At 46.9% G+C, this 12,732-nt stretch overlaps 1 protein-coding gene across 1 annotated transcript; it reads left to right on the top strand.

Moving 5' to 3' along the window:
* The first annotated feature begins 7,620 nt into the window (after nt 1-7,620).
* Nucleotides 7,621-9,337, top strand: LOC311367881 (migration and invasion enhancer 1-like). Its single transcript, XM_084486741.1, has 4 exons — nt 7,621-7,719; nt 7,939-8,036; nt 8,230-8,306; nt 8,413-9,337. Exons 1-4 carry the CDS (start codon nt 7,691-7,693, stop codon nt 8,494-8,496), a joined length of 288 nt encoding a protein of 95 aa, XP_084342867.1. The 5' UTR covers nt 7,621-7,690; the 3' UTR covers nt 8,497-9,337.
* The last annotated feature ends 3,395 nt before the right edge of the window (nt 9,338-12,732 follow it).

Here is a 12,732-nt window from a genome sequence, read left to right as displayed (position 1 = left end):
TCTTTATTTGACGGACAAAATAAAGCAGGCATCTAAATTGTTGTTTCCTTTTGGAGGGTTTCATCCGAAGGGGATGTATCTCCGGCGTAACATGGTTTCCGTCGCCCTTGACCAAGGAGGACTCAGTCTCCCTGAGCAGAAGCCTCCTGGTGTCTGTGAGTCGTGACGTCCGTGTCATCGGGGTTGTTGTGTTGAGTGTTACGGTCTCTCAAGACCGGCCTCAGCCAATTTCCTAAGTGAAAAAAAGCAAATAGCTAAAAAAAATATATAAGGGTTTCAACCCAACAACGTCACCATCTCAGCAGGGCAGTTCTGCTGACACCCTGGACATCCACACGCACGCGCACACATGCACACAAACGCGCACACCTGCACACACACACACACACACACACACACACACACACACACACACACACACACACACACGTAGATGTTTATTTACATAACGTCTGGTCTTCCTTGTGATTTGATGTGCTACATTCTTTCGTTCCTTTGTAGCGCAAGACAATGTTGCACTAATTAAGTTGCATGTACTCAAATGTAATATATTGCTCTTTTAATTGGCCCTAAACCGGCCCTAATCTGCCCTTATACAGGCTAAACCCCCTAAGCCTAGCCCCCCCCCCAAAGGACAAGAAAAAAAGATTAACTTAATTAACATTGAGAGGGGACGCAAAGTGGGGGGTTCCTCTTCCAGGGATGGGGAGGAGTGGAATGGGTGCCATAATGGATTAGATAGAATTTATCAGCAGAGTCAGCTTGAAACGAGGCACTGAAGGCTGAGCACTTCTCCCTAATTCTGTACAATAAAATTCGCTTTCCACCTGTGCAACATCTCTAATACAATACCTCCCCCTGGTGGACAAACCCAAAGTCAAAGTGAAAGTCGTCCCTTGAATGCAGCGGGTCTTAAATGGGGGAACTACCGCACTCGTACCCTTAGGGGCACTTTGTCATTTTTTTTCAGTTTCAATTATGAAAGCTAGACAACAGAAAATCGAGAAAGTGGACAAGCGGTTGAAATGTATACCTGAAAACAAAGAGAAAGGAGAATATGTGGAAAAAGAATGCAATTAATGTTCATTTTATTATTTTTTTCTCCCAAAAATGTTTTGTGCCGGTGAAGGGGTTACTCAGGTGAACAAAATATTTTGGAGGGGCTACACTAGTATAAAAAGTTTAAGAACCACTGCCCTAATGGATGTTATCCTTTAACAAGACGTTCACGCTGTGTGTATTTTCATACACACAGCGTCAGTCATGCGTTGCCTGTTGCGACTCCTCCTCCTCCGCCGGGCGCCGGCCCCCTCTGTGGGCCTCCAGGAGCTCCTGCATCACCTTCCAGCACTTGTCCAGGCTCCGCCTCATCGCCGTCACGTCCTTCTGGATGTCCTCCAGCAGGGGCAGCGTGGACCGCCCCTCCGCCACGGCGCACCGGGCTTCGCTCGGCTCCGCCACCCCCTCCTCCACCGTGGCCCCGCCCCGCTCCGTGACATCATCATCCTCCTCCTCCGGCGCCGCCGCCGAGCTCATGGCCCGCTCCCACACCATCTCAAAGTGGGCGTCGACGAAGGCCTCCAGCTCCTCCAGGCTGCTGTCGCCCCATTGGTCGATCAGGGCCTGCAGGTCGCCCGCCGCGAAGAGCTTCCTCAGGGCGTCGTCTCGCGGTTGCCATGGCGACTGCGCCACGACGGCGTCCTCCGCCGCCGCCGCCGTCAGCTCCCTCCGGTGGTGGGTGGGGCGGGCCAGCTCGGACCCTCTGGTCCGAGACCAGTTTGGCAGAATCCCCATCGCGGCCTTCACGTCCCTCAGGGTCCATCTCAGCACCTTGTTCAGTCTGAGGTCGGAGGAGGAGGTCGTACGCGAGGCCAGGCTGTTCAGGTCGATGTAGATGTTGAGAGCCAATCTGGTCTGTTCTGGTCGTGCGACCGCCCGACAACTCACGCCTGTCCCCGCTGGATAGTCCAGAGGTGCTGGGTTATCGGTGCAGGGTACCCCCACTGGAAAGGATGATACAGTCAGCATTGAGGGGGGGTGTTAATGTTGGTGAAAAGGGGTACAAAAAGTGCAAATACACCACATACACCAATTATGGTCGTAGCATAATTGCCTGGGTCATATTCTGGCCACAAAGTGATATCTAAACTAACTCTGCTCTCCTAAAGCAGCTGATTCACTCTGCCTCATTGGCTATATCTATATACTGGCCAAATCCGGTCGAACTTACTGTTACAATACAAGTTAAAAGAAACCCTATGTTTTTCCTTTTTTTTTCCCGAAAACCTTAACCTATGAAGTAAATGATGCTACGAGGCTAACGACATTTAAAACCAAGCGTAAGTTATCGTGTGTTTTGTTTAACTCGGGCATACTACCCACCATCCCGGATCTTCCTGTGACGTTGCCCCACCGCTAGCCCCTGCTGTCTGCTGTGTCTTCCTGCCGGAGTCACGCTCTTCCCGATGGGATCCCCCGCTCTCCGGAGCCGGGCCAGCCTGGCCCCCAGCATCATCTCCTCCACCTGGTCCAGGAGCCGGTGGACCTGGGCCCCCCCGTCCCCCCGGCGCCGGTTGTCCAGGACGTGGTAGCGGTTCCCACAGCGCTCCACCAGCCTCCTCAGGGCCGCGCCCTCGCTCTGGATCCGCTCCTCGATGCTCGTGTCCCCCAGCCAGTCACCGTGGCTGAACAGCACCATGGCTCTGCTCCACCGCATCTCCTTGTCCTCCTCCTCCTTCGCCTCCTGCTCCTCGTCCTCCTTCTCGTCGTTCTTCTCCTTGTCCCCCTCCTCCTCTGCTCCTCCCACCCTCTGCTCCTCCTCCTCCTCCTTCTCCTTTTCCTCTGCTCCTCCCACCATCTCCTCCTCCTCCTCGTCCTCCTCCTCCTGCTTCTGCTTCTCCTCCTCCTCCTCCTCCTCCTCCTGCTTCTCCTCTGCACCTCCCAACACCTGCTCCTCCAGGGTCTCCAAGAGAGAGGAGGTGAAGGAGGAGCTGGCGTTCACCACCAGCAGTAGGGCACTCGGGCCGCGCGCGACCTCTGGCTCGCAGTCACGTGACGACGGCGGTCGGGGAGGCGGCTCCACCACCGTCACGGCCACGCCTCTCACGTGGGCGTGTCTCTCGGCGTCGCCCACGGCGGTGGGGTCGTCGGCGTGGAAACCCGCTCGGCCCAGGATGGTGTCTCCACAGGAGGTCTTGCCCGTGTTTCTGCCGCCCAGCAGCACAAGTCTCACGTCGGGATCGGGGGGGAACTTCTCTGGTGGGAACAAAGGTTTGATGTGTCGGTTAGAAACATGACGAGTGAGGTTCAGCCAGAGACTCAAGACTCACTCGTTCAGAGCTCAGCACCTTACCCCCCACTGCTCATTCTCCTCCCTTACTCTCCTTAAAAACACCCATCTTACGCACTTATTGTATGTTGTACGCACTGACTAAAATAGTACTTAGTATTGTCTACTGCTTATCCTAGCTTTGAGGTATACGGGGAAAGGGTTAATCTAGCAATTATAAGTGCTTGGCACTTGTTTCTCTGTACATCCTTACTGTACTGACAGCGTTACAGTATATTGTTGTTTCTCCTTCTTCTGACAAATCTACTTATTGTAAGTTCCTTTGGGTAAAAGCGTCTGCTAAAAGCCCTAAACGCAAAAGTAAATGCTAAGTGAGGTAACACCAGAGAAACAAGTGCTTCATGAAGCATCTGCACCAGAGGCTACTGAAGCTTTGAGGTTGTGAACTACCACCGGCGACGCTGACACAAAGCCCACCAGTGTGTTCCTGTACGTGTGGCCCTCACCCAGCGCAGCCCTCAACGCCTGCCTCTGCTCGTTCTTCAGCCGGAGCCTCTGGTCGGCCTGCTCCTGCTCCTGCTCCTGCTCCGCCCTCCTCCTCCTCTCCTCCTCCTCCTCCAGCTGGAGCTGTCCCTCCGTCACGCCGTCCCCGGCCTGGAGATAGCCGCCGCCGCCGCCACAGCCCTGGTTGGCCGCCGCCATCGCCTCCACCTTCCCCACCAGCTCCGCCACCTGGAAGCCGGCGTGGCCCCCGGTGCGTTTGTTGCTCATCACGTGGTACCTGTCGCCGCAGCGGCCCACGAGCCACCGCAGCGGCTCTCCCTCGCTCTCCACCAAGCGCTCCACGCTGGTGTCGCCCAGCCAATCGCCGAAGCTGAACACCAGGAGGGCGTGGCCCCAGGCCGCGGGCCCCAGCAGCAGCTCCACGTGCTCCTGCGCCGCCCTGCGGTGGGTCTCGGTGAAGGCGCGGTCCGCGCGGACCACCAGGAGGAGCGCGTGGGGCCCCGGCGGGCAGAGGCGCACGCCGCGGGACAGCTGGCGCCGGTCGAAGGCGGAGGTCTCCGCCGCAAAGTAGTTCCTCCACCAGCCGGGCGTGTCGACCACGGTCACGTCCCGGTCGAGGACGCGGGCGCCGCCGCCGCGGTGGACGCGGCACCGCGCCGTTCTGCCGCCGCCGCCGCCGCCGCCCCCCTGCGGTGCGTGGCTGAGGCCCAGGAGGGCGTGGACCACGGAGGTCTTACCAGAACCAGTGGCTCCCAGCACCACCAGCCTGAGGTCAGAGAGGCGACGCACGCCTTCTGTGGGGAAGACGAACACGAAAGCAGGGGTTTTGAGGGCCCAAACACAACCTATAGTTGAATATTACCATATATATTATAACCTATATTTGGTTAAATACAACCTATAAATGGATGAATATTACCTATATTTGGTTAAATATTACCTATATTTGGATGAATATTACCTATATTTGGTTAAATATAACCTATATTTGGTTAAATACAACCTATATTTGGTTAAATACAACCTATATTTGGATGAATATTACCTATAGCCTATTTGGTTAAATATTACCTATATTTGGTTGAATACAACCCATATTTCGTTGAATATTACCTGTATTTCGTTGCATATTACCTATATTTCGTTGAATATTAGGTTATAATAAGAAGTTCTACGTTCATCGCAAGGGGCTATCCTCGAAATAAAGAATAAAAGAATTTTTAAAAAAAGTAGTGATGACTTTAAAGTTAACGTCACGCACCCTGCATTTGAGCTCTTTGCTCCTTCGTCCTGAGGAACCTCTGCAGAGCTCTCTCCTCCACCGTCTTTATGCTCTGGTTGATCCTCCGTAAACAGCTGGGTTCCATTTCAAAAGGTCTGTCCGCGTTCTCGGTGGCCAGTTTCAGTATTTTGACACACAGCGGTGTGACCTGCCGGCCTCCTACCATGTCGCCGGCCAGCGTGAGACGATGGCGCCTCTGGCCGCACTTCTCAACCAGCCACTGGAGGGCGCTGTTGTCCGTCTTCTCGTCCGCTCCATGCTCTCCCCTATCCACGCAAGTGAGGAGAACGATACAGTGCCGCCACACTGCCTCGCCGAGGAGGGCTACGTGTTGCTCAAGAGCCCTCCGACGCTGCTCGGAGAAGACCGAACACGCCTTGACGACAATCAAGAACACATGCGGTCCCGGGAAACACAATAGTGCGCTGCTGGCGATCTCTCCCTTTACTAGTTCTGCGGTGTCTCGTGTTCCCAGGTCACACCACCAGCCAGGTGTGTCCACCACGGAGATCCAGCGGCCCGCCATCACCCCTTGCCTCTTGGAGCAGGTGGTCCGCTCCCTCGTCACAAACTCCTCCTTGCCGAGGAGGATGTTGCCCACGGCGCTTTTCCCCGAGTTTCGCCCGCCGAGGAGGATGATTTTTAGGTGTGATTTGCAGCCGTCCTCCCCTGACACAGAGATGAGTGAGGGTTAGGGCCAAACAAAAATAATAGGCTCTTTTCGTACCGAGTCTTGACACCCAGAATATCTCTCTCTCTCTCTCTCTCTCTCTCTCTCTCTCTCTCTCTCTCTCTCACACACACACACACACACATTCAAAAAGAAAACACAACTATAAACAGAATCATATATCATCTCTGATTAAACATTCGCTGTATGAAAACAGAAGTAGGCTAACTGGCCCACTCTATATCATGTTTGATTAAAAACAACGATAACAAAATAACTGGGAACAGCAATAAACACGCCGTCTCCATGTATTTAGTTATGTACTGGTAACTAAATACATGGAGTTCAGCGTGATGCCGTCCATCAGAGGGTTAACTTGTCACTTGACTAAGTTACAGCACATTCATGAATGAGCCGAGCTAAGCTGTCTGTCGTCCGTGCAGGTGTGTTTTTTTCATTTGCATTTAATGTAAATGTCTTTGCATTTAATGTAAATGTCTTTGCATTTAATGTAAATGTGTGTCAAGAGCAACGTCCCCCCCCCCCCCTCCCCACCTTGAAACAAGTTCTCGAAACAGAAAAGACGGAGGACACATGTGAAAACGGCTACTAAGCTGCTTTCACAGCCGGTTGAGATTGAGGTGACTGCACGCACACACACACACACACACACACACACACACACACACACACATACACACACACACACACACACACACACACACATATAGCCCTTGATGGAAATCCTAGTTTAAGCAGATGAATACATTTAAATTCCCAAATGGGTTGAATAAAAACTATATATATATATATATATATATATATATATATATATATATATATATATATGTAAGAAGAGCACAAGAGAGCACATCTTCTCTTTCCAGAGAAAAGGCGTGTTGAGGCGTGTTTAGGTTTAGGTTTGAATGTTGGTCTGTGAGGCATATAGTGACACAACAACAAACAAAAAGGCCTTTTAAAGGACACCCTACTCTTTGTGTAAGCTATCCCGAACCATACTGAATGGTGGATTACTGAAATGAACGAGCCAATACATGTATTCAATATTACTCATGACATACAAATCAATAAGCTAGTGACTCCAAACGTTGGCAGGGTTTGGTGGAGAGTTGGTATTGATATGAAAACAAAGTATTTAAGTAATCACTTACATGATAGTTCTTGGTTTGCCATTCCGCTGTAATGCCTTCAGCTCACCCTGAGTGTATTTCCACGTTTAAAGACCTATAGGAAGCTTCTCCAACATGTTTTTGCCTCCCCTAGGAGGTGTGGAGGTTAATGTGTAACTACCTTCTGTCCTAATGAGTCTGAAGGTTGACATCCAGGTGATTAACGAGTTGGGCTGAAAACTTCCTTTCCGCAATGATATAAATGTCAACATTGCCACCTCCTTCGAATGCCAAGCCTTATGTCGTATCTAATATCAAATCAATCAATTCGGAGACAATACTGTCTGTCATTATAACAGTCGTAATGGTCAATGGCTCACTTTTGGGGCTCATATTAAAGTTTATGTCCTGATATTTATTTAGATAAATTCTGATTATACTGTACATGGGTAGGACCATTCCATAGCTTAGCCCTCTCTCATCGCCTCTTTAGTTTTCCCAGCCTACATAATTTATACCGTCCCATGTAAATAATGTACTATAACGTGATATAATGTAAAATAATGTAATGTAATGTAATACTCCATGTTAATACACCCACAACAACAGTTCATCTCGCCCTGTCTGTCACGGTCTCCCGCCCCCTCATCTGCTTAATCCCCGCCCCCCTCCCCCCCACTGGTTATATACCGCTGCTTAAGCCACGCCCCTCAGTATTTATATAGCTCTGTCGAAGCTCCGCCCAGCAGAGTGTTGCCTGACCGTGAATCGAGCAGTATCATAGCGAGAGTATCCAGACGCTACACGGAACAATCATGGTGGTCCAGGTCCGAGTTGAATACTGGTAAATATGGCTTGGATGAAATAACTTAGTTTGTGCTCATTGATGTTTGATTATGTTCTAATGTCCTCCCGTTATATTCAGCAGCCGACTTCGATAGGCAGCTAATGGCTAGCCGGCTAACATGCCACTGTATGCCTGTGGTTGATGACGTGACCCTTGGATTCATGGGTCATTCATTGCAGTGATTTATTGGTTGATCTCTTCTTCCTCTGGTTTCAGTGGCGGATGAGGGTACGGACCCCGTTATCAGGAGCTCCGGAAAGTAGTCCTGGCGGAGTTCCCTGATGCGGATGTGTCTGGGTTTGTGGGCAGGTCCAGTAAGTAGATTACTATATCATTAATGTATATTCAAAAATATTATTAATGTGAAGAGATCCCCAGATCACATCCCATAGTCCTGTGATATCAAGGAGTGGATGTCACACACTCCTCACCTTCCCACGCAAGGAGTGTTGAGTGTGACCCACACTACATTTACATTTTCTCTCTTTTGGTTTTGTCTATCAACAGGTAGTTTCGAGATAGAGATCAACGGCCAGCTGGTCTTCTCCAAACTCGAGCTGAAGGGCTTCCCCATCGAGGATGAGGTGAGTCTCTCTTCCACTTCCTCCTCGTCGTCAGTGAGTCACGCACATCCTTTGAAAACGTCCCAGCCGACATCTGACCTGTGATTCCCTTCGCCCCGGTGTGTAGGTCATGGATGCCATCCAGAAAGCCCAGGATGGCAAGCCGGTGGCGAAGCTCACCAAGAGCCGAGCCCCGTGCGTCATCATGTAAACCGGGCCGGACTCTAAACATCCTTTCCTCATCCGGCCTCGCGGCGATCCACTCCCAGGTGGGCCATCCGCTCTCCTCCAGGTGGAACTCAGATTTCAAACCTGACGGGAGGACCCTGACACACGCGCTCTGGCTATGCTGACCGGGCTCTTGAGATCAAAGCCCCCGGTCTAATCCAAGGTGTGGTCGCTATAGGGGCCCCACAGTGCGTCTCTCAACCCTTCCCTGTCCCCTAACGTGTTGCGCAGGACGTCCATGACTACCATATCCCAACCGGTTGAAGGGTATGGTATGATGTTTGCAGTCCTAGTGGCTTCCCGTGGGGGATGCGGAGCGGGGGGGAGAGAGCATTGTCATGGGGGATGGAGGGAGACGGGGGAGTTTTTGCTTTCATTCAAGCCTCATTGCCTGGCGATACCAACTGCCTGTCGTTTTGTTATTATTAGCATTGACATGAATTAGTGTAAAGTAAACCCGAGTCTTATTTTGTATGTATTGGGGAACGCAGAGGGAATGGGTCTATGCAGAATAATTGGCGGCAAAAGCATGGAACGCATATTTTGTTTTAGTTTTGTTTGGTTTTCCAAAATAACTGGTTCATTATGAAAACATGGAACTGTGTATACATGTCTGCGATTGCTGCTCAGTGCCTACTGGGTATGAATTCACTGCTTATTTTTGCAACTTGAAACTGTAAAAACGGTTATGTTATAAGAAACTGCACTTTATCATCTGTTATTGAAACCACCCTCTGTTTTTTCTCAACACAGACCAATTCGATGTAAAAAAAAAACTTCATCCTTGTAACATCTGTCTTTAAAATAAAATGAATAATTTGGAAGTCATTGATTTGTGTACTATATCTCCCTACCGAGTTAATTAAGGTTGACTCAAATGGCTTCAGCTTGCACTATAAAGTCTGCTTTCTCCATTAAGTAAGTTAAAGGCCCACTGAAATAAACTTTGACTAACCAGTTTATGGATTTGATGTAGGTGTAATGACTACTGAGCAGCCTTTTTGATATTGTGCGTTTCTGATGCTCATCCCCAACCTGTTTATTAGTCCCAGGTGGCATTCCTCCATATTTTAAATATGGTCTCAATGACTCGACATTTTGTAGGCATTGCGTGAGAAATGTTATTTGCTTGTGTGTTTTAGGTGGAGCTATCGAATAAGAAATGACTTATAATATAGTTTTAATGTATAGTTTAGGCCTATATATAATTACATTTAATGATTTAATTTGTTTTATAATATTTCTATGCAATGTTTCTGAATTTTTTGCAATAAATTGAGTAATATTTCTGAAAGGTATTCATTGAGCACATTCATAGTCATTATATCCCTCATCTGTCAGTTCTCTAACTGATGCTTGCTTTATTTAAGCTTGGCTTTAAAATGTACAATATATAGCGCCTGGGCAGCTGTTAAAATGAGAATCATTGGGATATAAAGTTTTTATCCTTAATAATTGAAGTATTGGTTAGAGGTAGCAGAGATAGGCGTGCGGCAACAATCTTGAAATTTGAAATCTGAAAATGCATTTGCAATGCAAATACAACTGGTAGATGTATTGGTTTTATTAGATAATAGTGGTAGATAAGAAAGCCTGCTGCATGTGTCAACAAGTAGATGGGCTTTTCGATATGTAAAATGTTATCTACTGAATCTAATCTCTATCTCTTGTTTCTTAGTTACAATGTTTGCCTAATTGTATGTACCCGAATGTACCACTTATTGTTAGTAGCTTTGGACGAAACCGTCAGCTAGAGATGTGTAATGTAGTGTTTGTACCACTAGGCGGAGACGCTTCATGCTCTAAAAAAGCTGTTTCCAAACCGCGCTCAGACCCAATGTTTAATTTTCAATTAAAAATAATCTGAAATATTAAATTAAATATTAGTATTACTAATGTCACTCCTTTCCTGTTTGATTTGTATGTGATCGACGTAGTATGGTGTATGCATTGGAAAATATACATAGTACAATAATACTATGTTTTGTATGTAACACATAATAGGCTATACATATATGATGTATATTTTATGTAAACATAATATACATATAATATACAAATATTGTGTTACATATACATAGATGTAACACACTATATACATTGTTATAACTATTACTATTTCACTATTTGTTTACTGCTGCTGTAGAAGCTCACATTGTTTTGAAGCTGCACCGTCTTATACCACCAGGTGGAATGCTGACTAGCCCGTTCATCTACCCCCTCTAGTAGTGACGTCACACATGGGAGTGTCCTCCCAGATGTATGATGGATGGATCAGCTGACCCCGCTGGTTCAGTCCACTGCGTAGGCTGGCGGCTGGATCTAGCTATCGTATACATCTGGGTGGACACGCCCATGTGTGATGTCACTAGAGGGGAGAACGTGAAATGGCTCGTAATGGCTAATCAACATAAAATATGTTATGTTAAAAATAAGGGGCCTTTCAACTGTGTCTGAAGCGCATATGTAGTGGACTGGCGTGATCGTCTCATTTTACCCAACATATGTTTTACCCAACACCATGGAACAATAACATTTAATGCGTATTCATCTTCACAGACTTTTCTCTTACACACTATGTGTAACAGTTAATAGGTAGGCCTATGGTTTTGTATTTTGACTGCAACATCGGTGCCTATTCGCCTACATACCATCACATTTTTAAAATTACCTTTGTGATTTTTTATTTTTTTTATAAAATGTGTTTGATAAAAAAACTTCCATTCTCAAAACAAAAAATACGCATTCTAAAAGGAATAATTACAATGCAGAGGGACATGTTTTCTCCTTTAAACGGAAGTCCATTACAACGTTATACGTTCCTCAGGATATTCACTACAGGCCCCACCTCCCACTGTTAATTATTTAAATTTCAGTTTCGCTTAACTTTTTAAATATTTGTTGTTTTGGTTTTAATTGTTCTCCACTTTGTGTAGTTTTTAAATATGAACTATTCTCTTTATGGGAGACGTCCGGCGGGCGACGTGGCCGCGGCGCACTGCATGGCTCCCGGGCCGAGGTAGGCGTTACGTTGAGGCTCTGGATAGTTGTGATAGTTGTCACCAAACGGCTTGTTCCTCCGCTGATATAGCTTATCTGGCCCTATAGAAGCACTAGAGCAGGCATTGCGATGCCATGTGATCTGCGGTCTGCGGTGACCGTTGAAGTCCATGCGGGAGATGTTTTATATGGCATCTTGTGCAGACTTGGAAAAGGTAGTCCGCGGACAGTATAATCGAACCCCGTCCCGTTATTTCACTGTTTGACTTCATATTTGAGGAATTTGTTTGTTTCATTGTTTCATTGGAGCAGAAATTTCCGGCTGAGCAATAGTAGGCCTACTTCCCAAAAAAAACACTGAAATAATGTTCCACTGTAAATGTATACATCTTAATATATATATATATATATATATATATATATATATATATATATATATATATATATATATATATATATAATTTTTATTTATTTTATTTTATTTTATATTCTCCAATTCAACATGTGCTAAAACACGATGCTGTATCCTGGATCCTGTAGTGCTCTGGAAAAAATGGTGCTAAAATGATTTGATTTTATTCCATCAAATACAAAATAAAGAAGTTATAAATAATATGTATATTATACACAGCAACAGTGTAGGCTACAACAGTGTAACCGTTTTTAATATATATTCAGAAATATTGAGCCTTTAGTTATGAAAAAAGAATACACTTGACATTACTATTATTATTAATATTTGTAGAAGTACAGTAGAAGGCTTAGTAATACAAAATTCCTATTCAAAAGTGTGGAAAAAATGTTTGTTGACCTTGTCAATAAAATACAAACTAATCCTTGAATTAAATCAAATTAAACACAAACGATTGTCTCATTATATTGTACGTAAAATGCATTTCTTAAAGACTGAAGGTATGGACCATTAATAGTGTAGAAGCCCTGTATTACTATTGGGAGTGTCTGTGTACAATGTGCCGTAAGATAATAGTCACACTGTTCAGTCCAGCGACACATGGACACAGCAGATAGCTTTCAACACGATAACACAGCCATGTCCCTGGCCCCTGGCGCGACCACACGGGCTGTGGGGACCACACACTCTGTCACACACTTACTTCATGCGTACGGTATGCACACACCGGTGGAGGTGAAACAGGGTTAGCACCTTCTATCGGAGGTTCACGAAGTTCACATCACTGAGATGACTTTGCTGTTAGGT

Source organism: Micromesistius poutassou, assembly GCF_964030765.1.
Source record: "Micromesistius poutassou genome assembly, chromosome: 1".
Classification (NCBI taxonomy): domain Eukaryota; kingdom Metazoa; phylum Chordata; class Actinopteri; order Gadiformes; family Gadidae; genus Micromesistius; species Micromesistius poutassou.
The sequence above is the reverse complement of the archived record's forward strand: the minus strand, read 5'-3'. Positions and strand labels throughout refer to the sequence as shown.